Consider the following 14,377-nt stretch of genomic DNA (forward strand, 5'->3'; position numbering starts at 1 on the left):
GATCTCGATTCCCTCCCTGCCTCGCCTTCCTCGCGCGTCTCCAATATCTCACTCTCCATCGCCTATGTGCCAATACAGTTGTTCGGAACCAATATATTTGCGATGCTGCTCCAACTCAACTAATTAACTCGTTAATTAATTCATTATAGTGGCAACGAGAAGAGACGATTGATGGAGATAGAAGTACGGACCTTGTCCAGGGAGGTTCCACGGCCGCCGCCGGCGGTGGCCGCAGAGACTACGGCCTACTTGGTGTGGGAGGACCTGACGGCGGCGCTGCCTAACTACGGCAGCGGCCGGCCGGCGAAGAAGCTGATACAGGGCTTGAGCGGCTACGCGGTGCCCGGCCGGATACTGGGCATCATGGGGCCTTCCGGCTCCGGCAAGTCGACTCTTCTCGATTCCTTAGCAGGTCAGGTGCCCAATTGCTGCTTGCTTTTGAGATTTAGTTAGTTGATTAATTTTCTAGTGATCCGATCGATCGATCTTTTTCGGCTCTAGGGAGGCTTGGAAACAACGTCGTCTTGCATGGCAGCGTGCTGCTCAATGGAAAGAAGAGAAGGTTGGATTACGGAGCAGTGGTGAGTTCTGCAACATGAAATTGTTAGATAAAGATTGGCGAATGAATTGAAGTATTGATTGACTGACGCTGCCTGCCAGGCATATGTGACACAAGAGAACGTGTTCCTGGGGACCCTCACCGTCCGCGAAACCATCACGTACTCGGCCCACCTTCGGCTGCCGGGGCGCACGAGGAAGGCGAAGGTGGTGGAGGCGACGATCCATGAGATGGGGCTGCAGGAGTGCGCCGACCGGGCGATCGGGAACTGGCACCTGAGGGGCATCAGCGGCGGGGAGAAGAAGAGGCTGAGCATCGCGCTGGAGATTCTGACGCGGCCGAGGCTGCTCTTCCTGGACGAGCCCACCACCGGGCTCGACAGCGCCGCCGCCTTCTTCGTTATGCAGACGCTGAAGCAGATGGCGGTGGACGGCAACAAGACCATCGTCTGCTCCATCCATCAGCCCAGCAGCGAGGTCTTTGGCCTCCTCGATGACCTCTGCCTCTTGTCCGCCGGAGAGGCCGTCTTCTTTGGAGACGCTAAGTTGGCCACCCAGGTGAATACTGTCAAAACTTAGATAATAGAACAGAGATCGTGGACAATTAAAGAATAAGCTGTAGGAATTGAACGGATTTGGTGTTTGTAGTTCTTTGCAGATGTTGGATTTCCCTGCCCTACAAGAAGAAACCCTTCAGATCACTTCCTCAGATGTATAAACTCTGATTTTGATCGCGTAAATGCCACAATTAAATGCTCATTGAAGTTACATGGGGTATGAATATTGATATTTATTCTACATCACCACTTCTTTTTCTGAAAAATCTTACACAATCATTTTGGTGTTTTGTTCTTTTGTTCATTTAGGAGACAGAATCATCTTCAGATCCTTTGTCAAAATTAGCTACTGCACAGATTAAAGGAATCCTGATTGATGCATACAAGTGCTCAGAGTATGCTATGGATACCAAAAAGCAGATTCAAGAGATATGCAAGATTGTAAGCTTCTTATTTATTTATAACTCAAATTCACCTTTTTTAGTAGCTGTAAACAAATAAAAAAAATCTTGTAATTTTCTTTTTCATTGAAGGAAGGACTCACAGTTGAATCAGAGAAAGGCAGCCAGGCCACTTGGTGGAAGCAGCTCACAATTCTCACAAGGAGATCCTTTGTGAACATGTCCAGGGACATGGGATATTATTGGCTAAGGATCATCGTTTATATGGTGGTCTCTGTGTGCGTGGGCACCATTTTCTTTGATGTTGGCACGAGCTACACAGCCATTCTAGCAAGATCTTCTTGTGGGGCCTTCGTTTCAGGCTTCCTCACATTCATGTCCATTGGTGGCTTCCCATCCTTCATCGAAGAGATGAAGGTCTTCGAACGCGAAAGGCGCAATGGCCATTATGGAGTTGCAGTCTTCACACTCTCCAATTTTCTGTCTTCAGCACCTTTCTTGGCGGTCATAGCTCTTTCCAGTGCTTCAATAACCTACTACATGGTGAAGTTTAGGACGGGCTTCTCTCACTTTGCTTTCTATACTCTCACTCTCTATGGCGGCATTGCTGACATAGAGAGCCTGATGATGATTGTGGCATCACTTGTGCCTAATTATTTGATGGGCATCATAACTGGAGCTGGCCTCATTGTAAGCAACTCTTTTACAGGCATTTGGAGAAGGACCATATACTTATGCACATTGTGTGACCACTTTGATTTTGCATTCTAAATTTCAGGGAATTATGATGATGACTGCAGGCTTCTTTCGATTACTGCCGGAGCTTCCTAAGATTGTTTGGCGATATCCGGTTTCAATTTTCAGCTACGGATCATGGGCATTGCAAGTGAGAAACCTGCCATTGTGTTATAGTTATAGTGCTTAGAGTGGAAGAGTCAGGTTCATGTACTCACCACATTCATTTAACAAACCTTCTGTGTGTAGGGAAACCTCAAGAATGATCTGATCGGACTTGAGTTTGACCCGTTAGTACCTGGAGACCCCAAACTGAGAGGCGAATACATAATCGAACACATGCTCGGGGTCAGTTTGAAGCGTTCCAAGTGGCTAGATTTGATGGTTTTGTTTGTGCTGCTCATTTCATACAGAACCATCTTCTTTCTCATTCTGAAGCTGAAAGAGAAGGCATCCCCACTCTTTCAGATGATGTATGCAAGAGCTACAGTGAAGCGGGTGATAAACAAACCTTCCTTAAGGAAGAGGCTGAATTCAGTGTCATCAAGGTACCAACCACAGCATCCCATGGCTCTACAGGAAGGCCTCAGCTCTCCTCTGCCATGATACCTAAAACAAATGTAAGACACTATAATCAAATTATATGAAACAGGCTGAATAATACGATTACTTCGAATGTGCAAGTCTTATATATTATCGTAAACTTTCAAGCTCATGTAATTTAATTGACTGAGTAAAGTTGTTCAGAGTAGTCATATGGGTCTTGGTTTCTGTTTATGTAACAAATGTTACAACAAACATCGATATCCTTGTTTATCCACATACGCTCCAAATTTCTCTTTGAAATTAGTTGTATCCAGTCAAGTCTAACAAAATCTTCCATATCCTTGTTTTTTGAGTTTGCCGTATGATTGACAACACATGTAACTTAGATTACAAAGTTTAAATTTGCATTACAAACATAAACTCATGGTAAGCCGTTTGTTTTTCCATCGACAAGAGGAACAATGTCTACCTTGTTAAAATTAGCCCTCAGTGTCAATTCGGATTGAGTTGGACTCGAGTTGGACTCAAGTCAACTCAAATTGCATGAGACTCGAGTTGGACTTAAGTCACACAAGCCAAATTCGAATTTGATTAAAAGGGATTATCATGCATGAGATGCATGATCATTAAAAAGCTGCATGATCTTCCTTAAAAGAAGAGAAAGATTGTCATGCATGAGATGCATGATCTTCATTAAAAGAGGAGAAAGATCTTTTGCATGAGATGCATGGAAATTAATAAAATATTAATTTCGGAATTAATATTATATTAATTTTCCCCTTCATCCATTATATCTCATGGTGGGATATAAAAGAGGGTGAGAGGCTCTTGATGAAAGGGTTGTTGGTTGCTCTTGCTCTCCTTCTTCTTCTTCTCTTCCACCTTTGGTCGAACCTCTCTTTGTGGCTAGCACCACAGTTGGGTTCTTCTCCATATCAGTGTTCGTGTGGATACCGTGGAGGCACGAACGCACTGATCGTGCTGAGATCCGACGACCTTGAAGGCAAAGAGTTGCTGTCGGGATTGCGAAGGGCACGCATCGAAGGTAAACTCGATTCTAGTAGGTAGAATCGTCAAACGAGTATGTTTTTAGCATGGATCTTCTGGAGGGATCCTGTTTTTCGCTGCGCTATATGCAGTTTAATCGGTTTTTCGCGCATATAAATCCCTACATACCTATCCACCTCAAACCTACGATGAGGAGCTTTGGGACTTCAGAATTTAACTCCCAAATAACTTCCAAGTTGAATAGTATGTATTTCCAACCAAGTTGAAATATGTTTTAGTACAACTATTTTCCATTGCTTTGCTGTTGTACTCGCCTTATTGGTGCTTAATCTATAGGGATACTACTCAGTTACAAATGCAACAAACATCACTGACTGACTCAGATTCTTGAGCAAAGGTGTAGTCCTTGTGTTGACTGCTACAAATCACAAAATACGGGTCCTTTGAACTTCGCCCCATTCATATATCTTGCCTTATCAAAAGCTATTATTCAACATACAATCTAGCGTAGGATATCAATTGCTTGGATTAACTACTTGGCGCAACGGATATCTATTGATTCCATTGATTCGTGCACGAATATTGGAAACAATCTTCTAAACCCTACTGATTCAGCAGAATACCAGGAAATAAACATGCATTACTCCTACAGCTACGGCATCAAGGTACTAATTTGCAGGGGAAGCTCAAAAGAAAGCATGCTGATTCCTACAGTATATCCCACAATGAAGGTTCATCTGCGCGGCAAGCACAGAAAGAAGAAGCCAAGTAAAACCCTAAAGTTGAAACTATTGACTAAAAAGGGATGCCGCCAATCCAAAACGCTACCATCCAAGTAAAATCCCTAGCGAAATCTCGGAACAAAATCGAACTGCGGGAGGGCGAGAAAGAGGACACTAGAGTTCTTACGGAAGGATTGGTTGTAGTGTTGACGGGGAGGAGTGAGATCTCGTCGACCACAGGGCGGAAGACAGTGAGGTCGGCGCCGCGGGAGGAGAGCGAGAGGCGGCTGTCGCAGGAGGAGAGCTGCGAGTGCAAGGTCCAGTTCTGGTTGAGGTAGAACATGCATGCTGATGTCGGAGAAGGGAATCCCTCCTGCCGCCGGACCGTCGCGTCGTAGAAAAGGCCGAAGTCGCCGTTGTGGTCGCCGGCCTCCGCCAGCCCAGCCATCAACAGCGCACAAGTATCGCCCGTTCGATCTCGATTCCATGCTCCTAATTCTCGATAGGATTCGCTCTCTTCGTTTCCTCTCCGCGATCGAAGAAGAAGCAAGCGGAAGCGTGGGCTTCGTTTCTAATAGTGATGCATTATTATATTTCCTATAAAATTTGATAAAATAATGCATTTGAAATAGAAGAATTATAAATTTAAAATTAAAATATAATTTTGTTATATGTTATATTACATTTAATATTATATTTATTAATTCACTATTTTCTCTCTCTTTTAGTCAAGTCGGTTACTCATTTCAACTTCCACGTTTCAATATTTTAACCGTCTCATTGCTGTAAAAAGAAATCCCGGCCGTACGTCGACATCTTATGCCCCTTTCCACGCGATCCTTGGCCTCCTCGTTGTTCCTCTTCCTCTGCGTTCCCTCTTCCTCTGCCTTCCTCGAGCACCTCTCGCGACGCGCCGGTAAATCGCCATCTCCACCCTCTCGATCGCCTCCTTCCTTCACCAGTTCTTCCTCCGGGAGGAATCCGCTTCTGCTTCGACGATGTATAGATCGGCGCCTAGGGAACAGGTTAGGAATTTCCGTTTTCCTTTCGCCAGACGTTTCAGGTCTGCTCTCTTGATCAACTCGATTTTTCGAAGAATTGATGCGGTTGAACTTGTTTTTTTGTGTATCGAAGGATTTTTATCTGCTCTTCCTTGATTTTGATTGTATTTTTGTTCGATCAGATTGGCAGTTAATGTGTGATCTTGTGATTATTGCTAAATATTGAAAAAATTTGTTGATAAACATTGGGCGTTTCATGTGATAGAACGATTAGGTCCCTTCTGGAATATGAATTTGATCTTTATCAAAGTGGATGTTACATTTCTCGGAAATTTTAGAGGATGCGTGCGAAGGGACACTATATGAAATATGAAAAACACTTGAAAAAGGACAACTTTTGTCTCCAATTTTGTTAAGAGATTACAGGAAGAATATAGTTAAACGTATCACCTGGTTAAAGTCAAGGTGGATTAAGAAATGATAATGGTGAAAATACAATAATATGGAGAAAATTGCGAGTAAGAAACTATAGAATTCTTAATATGTTACAATATCCCTTGCAGTGTATATTTGATGTTTATATCATGATTCGTCTTAGCATGTGATAATGTCTGCGTTTCTAAATACAATTCCCGGTGCAACTTTGTTTTGTTTGATGTGATTCTTAGTAGAGTCTTTCTATTCTATTCTCTCTCTTTTGTTATGGTAAGATGTCTTTTAGTTTTGTATTTGATCTCTGGTTATTTTTCATTACTTTAACCTTTTTGATTGAATATGAGATTTTGCTCAGGTGGAAAGAATCATTTCCCAATAATCCTAAAGTGCCATCATTCTGTACTCCCTTTTTATGCGGTTTGAAATAGTTTTCACATAAAACAAATTATAAAGCATTATTAAATCTACAAAAAAAAATGTGAAAAATGCTTTGCTGATTGCTTCTCTCAATTAAGTGTTTACCTTATAGTGTTCATGCAGAACTGGATATTTGCTAATTCTTTAATTTGCTTGATGATTTGGCAGCATTTTCATCATAGGAGTGAAAGGTATGATGAATATGAAGAGGACTACGATGAATATGAGGAAACATCAGAACACGATAGAGAAGAAGAGCCCAAACCTAGGAAACCCACCAAGGGGGAACAAGATTTTCTTAAATTGAGAGAACAACTGAAGGACCAGATTAGAAAAAAACTGAAACAACAAAATGCAAGTGCATTTGGGTGGTCATCTCAAAGTCAACAGAATAAAAGGACAACTGATGATAACAAGTGAGTAATTCCATATTTATTCTTGATCAAGAACATCTTACATAATTTATGTTTTAGACTCAAGAAAATTCATTCTTATGCAATTGTAATACCTGGCCTCTGTAATTTGATCTGGAAAATACTTTTCTTTTTAACATCTAAGTTTTAATCTTCCATGCTTATTTATTTCCACTTTAGTCATTAGAATCTAGTCTATCATGAAATTGAATAGTTTTGACCATTTTTTTTTGTCGATGTCATATTTCTCTAGATTTGGCTCCTTCTTTGGCCCTTCACAGCCTGTTATTGCTTCAAGAGTTATTGAAGAAAGTAAGTCCATTAGAGAGACGAAGCATATTGTTGCGAACATGTCAAGTTCTGTTATTGTAAGTTGCGGCCCTTATTTTTTTGTTCTCTCTTCTTTCCATCTGACTGTCAAGGCATTAGTTTGCTTTAAGTAGAATAAGGACTAATAGTGTCAGTAAAAGATTAATATGATCCTTGTTTCTGCAGCCAAAAAGAGAAGGCCTGTCCTCGGCAGCAACTATATCAAACCATCAGCATTGCCAACAACCAAAAGTTGTAAATGAGGTAGCAGCAATTTGACTTAACCTTGTTGTATGCTACATGTATCACCGACAAGTTCTAGTTATATATGCTAAAACATCTATTTTGCAGATCAAAAGGAAAGCACAAGCGCTAAAGGACATGCGTGATTACTCTTTTCTATTGTCTGATGATGCTGATCTTCCAGATGCAAAAGAGGAGATTAGACCTAGGAGTTCAGCTCCAAAAGCTAGTATGAACACTGTTTAGGTTGACTTATGGAGGTTTAAGCACTTTCATTCATGAATGATGTGTACTCATGTTTTCTGTTTCAATGGCAGATAGCCAGTCTGTTCGACGACCGCCACCAGCGCAGAGCAAGTTGCCAATGGACAAATCTGCTAACTCAGCCTCCATTTCCAATGGATCGAGGAAAACAGATCCAAGCAAACAGATTATGCAAAGAAAAACTGGGCCGACAAGGGAAGCTCCAGTCAACCGACCAAAGCCAGCTCCGGCAAAGCTAGATTCAGCAGAATTTAAGACAGGCACAGTCAGAAATACTTCTGGAAAGTCTGTAGGGAATAATACGATGCAGCGTAAGGTTCCCATGCAGGTTGTCAGTTCAAATCGGTCTGCGCAGGTTGTCAGTTCAAATAGGCCCGGGCAAGTTGTAGGTTCGAATAGGCCCCCTAGCAAGGTAGCAAATGATCCAAGACTAAATAGGGACATTTCAACTGTAAAGCAACAACTTGCATCCCAAAAGCATCATCTTCAACAGAGAAGGCCTACACAAGGAACTGATCAAGTTAGAAAAATAGTGAAGCAGCCAATGCCTTCTGCGAGACCTCAGGTTCTATTCTCTTTGACCACTTCAATTAGCACCAAAAGTGAAAGGCCATAAGTCTTCCTTATCGACAGTGATAATTGGCTTTTCATGTCCTCTTGACGATAAATACATGCTGACGTATAACTTTTAATGATGTATTTTGGCTTTGTTGTGTGCTTATTTCATTCCTGACGGCATTTTTTGATTTGATGCAGCCTGCTAAACAAAACTTGTCACGTGGCAACTATGATGAACGCCCAAAAAAGAGACCTGCATTAAGGAGTTTAAGTGACGATGAAGAGGTTGATTATCGACGTCTCATCAGGGGAATGTTTAGGTAAATAATTGAAAAAAAAAATCAAGTACTTCTGCTGCTTCTTTATTTTATTGCTGCATAATCTGGTTGCTGTTTTCTTTAGTCTGCTACTTGCTAATTGAGAAGCAGTATCTAGTTCTGTGGCTGTGCAATAACTGTCTTCTCATCTTTTATGCAGGTATAACCCTGGCAAGTATGCAGGGGATGATGAAGATGACAGTGATATGGAAGTTGGTTTCGATATGATACAAAAAGAAGAGCAAAGAAGGTATAGTACATTTCTTTACCCTTCATTTGGATTAGTGCAAGTCAAGCTTATTCCACTGATTTGCCAACAATCCCTTTTCGACAATGTCTACAGCTCCAAGATTGCCAAAAAGGAAGATGAAGAGCAGCTTCGCCTAATTGAAGAAGAAGAAAAGCATGAAAGACAAAGGAAAATGAAGAAAAAACTCAAGCACAGCTAGTCGATGCTCTAGGGGGTCCAAATGATCTCTCAGTTTATTGAACAGATCATCCCAGCCTATCATTCATGACTTGCCCATACAACCATGATTGTTCGACCATTCGACAAGCACACTATGGTTTTGGTTTCTGATTCACGTGTTGAAAAACCACTCCAAGCCATCATCGAGATTGATTCATTCATTTAACACTAGTGGAAAATTAGGTTGATGTTGTTACATGTTGGAACGATAGTTATGTTTTCTTAATTTCATTGTTATTTGTCATTCATCATCCTTATCAACCCGTGTGATAAGGCATTTTGTTGGTTTATGTGGAAAAAGGAGGTAATGGTTTCAAAGGATTGAAATCATTTTAGTAAAGAAAGGAAGAATGAAAAGATAATTTTCAGTGAACTGGCCATCCCTTGTACCATAGTATTTGTGATAACTAGAAGATTGTATACCCTGTTTTGAATGAATCAAATTAAAATTGGGTGTTTTGGTTTACAAAACACTGACTTCCTTTCCCAATGCCTTGTGTCATGAGGGAAAAAACAGTTGTTGGATATTTGCTTTGCTTTGCTTTGGTGTCAAATCCAAATCGCGAATAGGGAATTCTACCAATGTCTCGAGCTTGTTTTTCATGTATCTGGTACATTAGAACCTTTTAAATCAATAACGATAACTTGAGGCAACCTCAAGAGATCTAACTTTTTGGTAGCCTGATGATGCTTCTTCCAACTTGGGCAATATCTGTTATAAAAGAGTTTATTCTTACTTATGCGCGTAAGAATGCTTTATTATCAAACATACTAAAGATTAGTATTTTGCAAGAACATCTACAAATGCATATATGACAAATTTAAACTTACTGATGCTTATGATTTAGTGAGCACAAGTCGATTAGATTCGAAAACAGTGGTGCAAAAATGACATGAAGCTGAGCAGCCAACCATGATGCTAGACCAAACCAACAGTATTAACATGCCTTCTGTCTGACCACATATCTTCAAAGCCTAGTGGTTCCTCCTTGAGGAATGCTTTAAGGCATGGATACAAAGTATAGGAATGTTGAGATCTTATAGAAAAAAGTCAAAACTTGTACATCTCTGGTTAACTTTGGTCAGAAGGTTAGTGTCATATAGTTCCAACATTCTGCTCTGCCAACACTAGCACAACTAAATGCTTTGACCTTGTAGGCTCTTTCATCTGTTAAATGAAACTGAAATTCACCCAAAGCACCGGAGAGTCTTTTCATCTTGAGGCATACATTCACTTTCAGCTTCCATGTTGAGATTTGTCTCAAAGGAGATGCTGGTGCATCTATCTTCATCATCATCTAACCCAGCATCCTTGTTCTTTCTAAATGAACTCAGAAGCCTCGGAAACAGCTTGCAGATGGTAGTAGATCCATTGACGATGGCATCTGGCAGTGTTGTCACAAGAGGAACTTCAATGCCTTTCCAATTTGCCCTTTTGCTAACAATATAACCTAATTTGTATTATGTCCATCTGTATAATGTAGTGTTGTTGCCTTACAATCAGAACGGCAATCACAGTTATAAAATAGGTTGTAGAATGAAGTCATAGCAAGTTAATCAGCAAGCCCTTTGTATTGCAAGCCAGTTAGTTATGTAGCCGATGATGCAGGGATCTAACCATTTTTAAAGAGTGCTTAAAGCAGTGGTATTTCGACCAACTGTAGAATCCCGTTTCATGATGAGCATATAGAGTAGCTCATTCCATGTGTCTGGAACCCCTGGTAGGCACCAATGGCTGCAATCTTGTTTGTAGCGGGGGGCAGTCCTCGAGGGGCCGTAATAAAATACAGAAAGATGACCATCTTTTCTTCGAGCAGTCATCTGAGTTACATTCAGCAGATCCAACTCAAAATCCTGAGTTGTGTATGAATTTTTCAATGGAAACTTTTTGAATGGTTCCAACAAATGTGCCCATGCTGCTTCTGGGATCATAGGTGAAACTAGATCAGGAAGTGTTTCTGAATGGCAATTCCCTCCATTTTTCCAGTCGCCGCCTCTGCGATCATCCACATTAAGGCTACTTATTGTATATAATCAATACAACGAGTAGATAATTATCCATAAAAAAAAGGCAAGTTTGATGCCAAAGTACATAATAAATACATTAATACCAGGAGAAATGAATTAGCACCCTAATCTAGTTTTTCATCGATTGTTGGTACGGTACATAAGAGGACTGAAATAGGAAACTGATCCTAGGATGAAAAATCTTTAAGGAAACAAATAATAATAATAATAATAGTAACGAAAATAGTAGATCTGAACAAACCTGAAATGAACAGGAGCATAAGTGCGAAAGATGACATGAGTCTTGCTCCTATCAATTTCTTTATGAATCCATTCAAACAATGTTTGTATTGATCTCCAATATGCATCGTCAACATTCATTTCCATCCTTACATCACTCCCTTCTTGGAAATAGCAACCACTAACAAGAAGAGTAGGTAGGTAAGTGAAATAATAGTCGAGTATTCATGATTAACAATCTCTATGAAAGATCTAATAGATGCTATTCTAGTTTCTTTTATTAAATAGTAAATTCCTTTTAACAACATAGTTCTATGTAGACTAAAATCCACCGTAATTACTCTAGAACCTAGAGAGGATGATTATTCAAGCAAGAAGAAAATACACATAGCAGGACCTTTACCTTCTGAGAGTCTTCTCGTAGTTCCACCAGTGCCCAGTATTAAAAACAAGCACATCGGCATCTCTCCACCGAGAAGATGTCCAATCCAGGACATCTAATTTGAGTGTAGTCTTAATTTTCTTTGGTAAACCTGGTGGGGCACGGCTCTGGAGAACCAGAAATGGTGCCCTATAATACTCAACGGTGCAATTGTACTCTTCAAATTTAAACACTAAGAAGCCCATATGCTTTGTAATTGGGTTACCATTAACTTCATAAATCGAGGTCTTGTTGGAAACTGCCATGGAAAGCATACAGAGGAGGGACTCCCACTGGTTCCTCCCAATGGAATCACCAACAAATGCCAACCTTCTGTTCCTTAACCGCTTTAGCATCTTCTTGGCATCAAACCTAAAGTGAGTGGCAGAATATTATATTAGAAGAATAGTTAGTTTGCTAATAATATAGTCTATTTAGAAAAGTCAGTAAGACCAAAGCTGCAGCTAAATATCTACGCGCATCACCAATTGATCACGGCAACATCGAGATACAACTTTGACATCCTCATCATAATCGATGGCTCAACCATCTTCTCTTGATAGTATAGATCTACTGATATACTGATACTGTTGTGGATATCGAGGATTGAGAGATCATAATAATCTCTCTCAATTAGTGCAATCCTAAAATTGTTATTCCTACAACTAAAGCTGGATTCGGGTGTAGCTAAAACCAATTAAACCCCATAACATTTAGTATTAAATAATAACACTTTTCTTAAAACTTTAAAATATCTATTGTTATCTCATATATAAAGTGGTTTTCTTATATCTTTCTATTTTTTCTTATTTTTCCTGCCAATTCCAATTTCACTGATCTTTATTTGGACTTTTTTGGATATCAGATCCTAAACTTGATAATGATTTTGACAACCAAAATCTAGATATAACTGCTGTTAAACCAAAAATGTTTTGTGAAAACCTTGGATTATAGAGCCATCCAAATTAGGATGCTTCCTATCAACTTGAAACCACCCGTCGAATACTCCTCCACTGAAGATACTTCATATTTGAGGTGACGGCACAAACACATTTACAAAGCCTACAATTAGTAGAAACTTCACTACCATCTTAATGTATCAGATTCTATCTCTTCCATAGACCTGCTCTCTAATGCTTAACATCTAAGTAGATCTCATTGGAGAAAATTAATGACCAACAATCCTACTGTTGCAAAATCAAGAATGTCATTTCTAATCTTTCGATGCATCTTGGCGTTGGAGAATGACAGGGATGAAGACATGAATGTCGAAATAAAGTGAGCAAATTTGAATACTGTAACTGTTAGATAAACTGGGATTCAACACACACACACTAAAACAGCTCAAGTTTCCAGACTAATGTCCACAAAACTATTAAGTAACCCTAAAATTTGGAAATAATATTTCTGAAGACCAAATACTCTCTGAAATATAATTGAGTATCAGATAGGATTGGTGATGAACAAGTTTATGGTATACCCAAAATACAAGATCGTATTCTCCTCCTTAAGCTTAGTAACATCCAAAGAAAAGGCATGAAAAAATGCGGTTGAAGAGCAGTATGAACAAACAAGAATGAGAACAACACAATAAAAGGAAAACAAGACAGAAATTGGAAAACCTGAGGAGATTGCAGCGGGCGGGCTGCCACCGCCACTTGGTGTAGAACTGATCGCGTCTGCCGTTCTCGGAGCAACGGAAACCCACGTCCATGAAACCACAATCCTTGGACGCGTACAACGGGTACGTCTCGTCCCACACCCACTCCCCCTCGAACCAATCGCACTCCCCGCCGTCGAGGCTCCTCCCTCTCCGCCCGCCGGCAACCACCTCCACCGATCTCCACACTCCACTATCATCCCGGCCGCTCCACCACCACCAGCCGTATTCCACATGGACGAAGCAGAGCAGAAAAACGACCAGGAGGGCGGTTAAGACAAAGAAACCTAGAAGGCCGACGTGCTCGAAGGGCTTCACTCGCCTCACAAGCCGCCGAAGTGACTCCATTCCTTCCTTCGCCGACCCTGCGCCGCCTCCGCCATCGCCGATCCTCCACCTGGAAGCGGACATGGGGAAAGAGCAGCGAGAATACCCCAGTAGATGAGGCAGCGCTCACAATCTGCCCGCGACAGCAGGATTCTGAGACGGGGAAGTCGATAAAGTAAAAAAGTCACTCCTTTTTGTGGAAAAAAAGGGGTAAAAATCGGAGAGGTAACGGAGGAGAAGGGATGGGGTCAGGTCGATCGGTTGGGGCTGAAACAAAGGGAAAGGGGGAGGACAGAGCAGAGCCTGGGACGAAGATGATTCCGTACGTCTCCTCGCTGCTCCGCTTTCTTCGCTATATTTTATCATGGTGATTAGCTATTAATTTAGCTTTGTAGGAATGATAGCGACGGTAGATTGCCAGAAAGGTGTAGCGAGGCGGTGCAAGTGACAGAGATCGTTGACTTTTTATCTAAGCAGGATCTATCGAAAGGAAACCACCATTGTTTTCGGTACATGATCTTGGTGCGGCGGCGCACGACCACGTGTGAGGTCGGATCCATCCAAAATCTGATTGCTACGAGCAATAGATTTCCTTCCCTCCTCGGTGAGATTGATTTCTTTCTCCCTTTGATCCAGAAAATGTGATCGTAGCAACCGTTAGCCCCTTTGCAAACTGATAGCGGTTTCTTGCTAATTTTGACGTTTAGGCAACAACATATTTTTATATTTTACTAAAGGGCGGGTTTGCTATGTTGCGCAATAAACTTGT

The 14,377-nt window shown here is 41.0% G+C and overlaps 3 protein-coding genes across 3 annotated transcripts; 2 read left to right on the top strand and 1 right to left on the bottom strand.

Annotated features, from left to right (window-relative positions):
• LOC141839594 (ABC transporter G family member 12-like) lies at positions 1-3,069 on the top strand. The gene is made up of 8 exons (XM_074727379.1): positions 1-412; positions 502-581; positions 661-1,116; positions 1,207-1,332; positions 1,425-1,556; positions 1,649-2,206; positions 2,295-2,402; positions 2,501-3,069. Exons 1-8 carry the CDS (start codon positions 172-174, stop codon positions 2,855-2,857), a joined length of 2,058 nt encoding a protein of 685 aa, XP_074583480.1. The 5' UTR covers positions 1-171; the 3' UTR covers positions 2,858-3,069.
• Positions 3,070-5,370: 2,301 nt separating this feature from the next.
• LOC141841093 (uncharacterized) lies at positions 5,371-9,402 on the top strand. Its single transcript, XM_074729215.1, has 9 exons — positions 5,371-5,552; positions 6,549-6,796; positions 7,047-7,161; positions 7,289-7,366; positions 7,454-7,574; positions 7,663-8,174; positions 8,366-8,487; positions 8,645-8,734; positions 8,828-9,402. The coding sequence occupies exons 1-9, from the start codon at positions 5,526-5,528 to the stop codon at positions 8,931-8,933; spliced, it is 1,419 nt and encodes a 472-aa protein (XP_074585316.1). The 5' UTR covers positions 5,371-5,525; the 3' UTR covers positions 8,934-9,402.
• Positions 9,403-9,795: 393 nt separating this feature from the next.
• LOC141839633 (protein trichome birefringence-like 10) lies at positions 9,796-13,916 on the bottom strand. The gene is made up of 4 exons (XM_074727426.1): positions 13,244-13,916; positions 11,604-11,993; positions 11,223-11,381; positions 9,796-10,949 (listed from the first exon to the last, which is right to left on the bottom strand). The coding sequence occupies exons 1-4, from the start codon at positions 13,690-13,692 to the stop codon at positions 10,577-10,579; spliced, it is 1,371 nt and encodes a 456-aa protein (XP_074583527.1). The 5' UTR covers positions 13,693-13,916; the 3' UTR covers positions 9,796-10,576.
• Positions 13,917-14,377: the final 461 nt, after the last annotated feature.

This window comes from Curcuma longa, chromosome 11, assembly GCF_044706935.1.
Source record: "Curcuma longa cultivar G26 ecotype Majalengka, Jawa Barat chromosome 11, ITB_CL_G26_1.1, whole genome shotgun sequence".
Taxonomy (NCBI): domain Eukaryota; kingdom Viridiplantae; phylum Streptophyta; class Magnoliopsida; order Zingiberales; family Zingiberaceae; genus Curcuma; species Curcuma longa.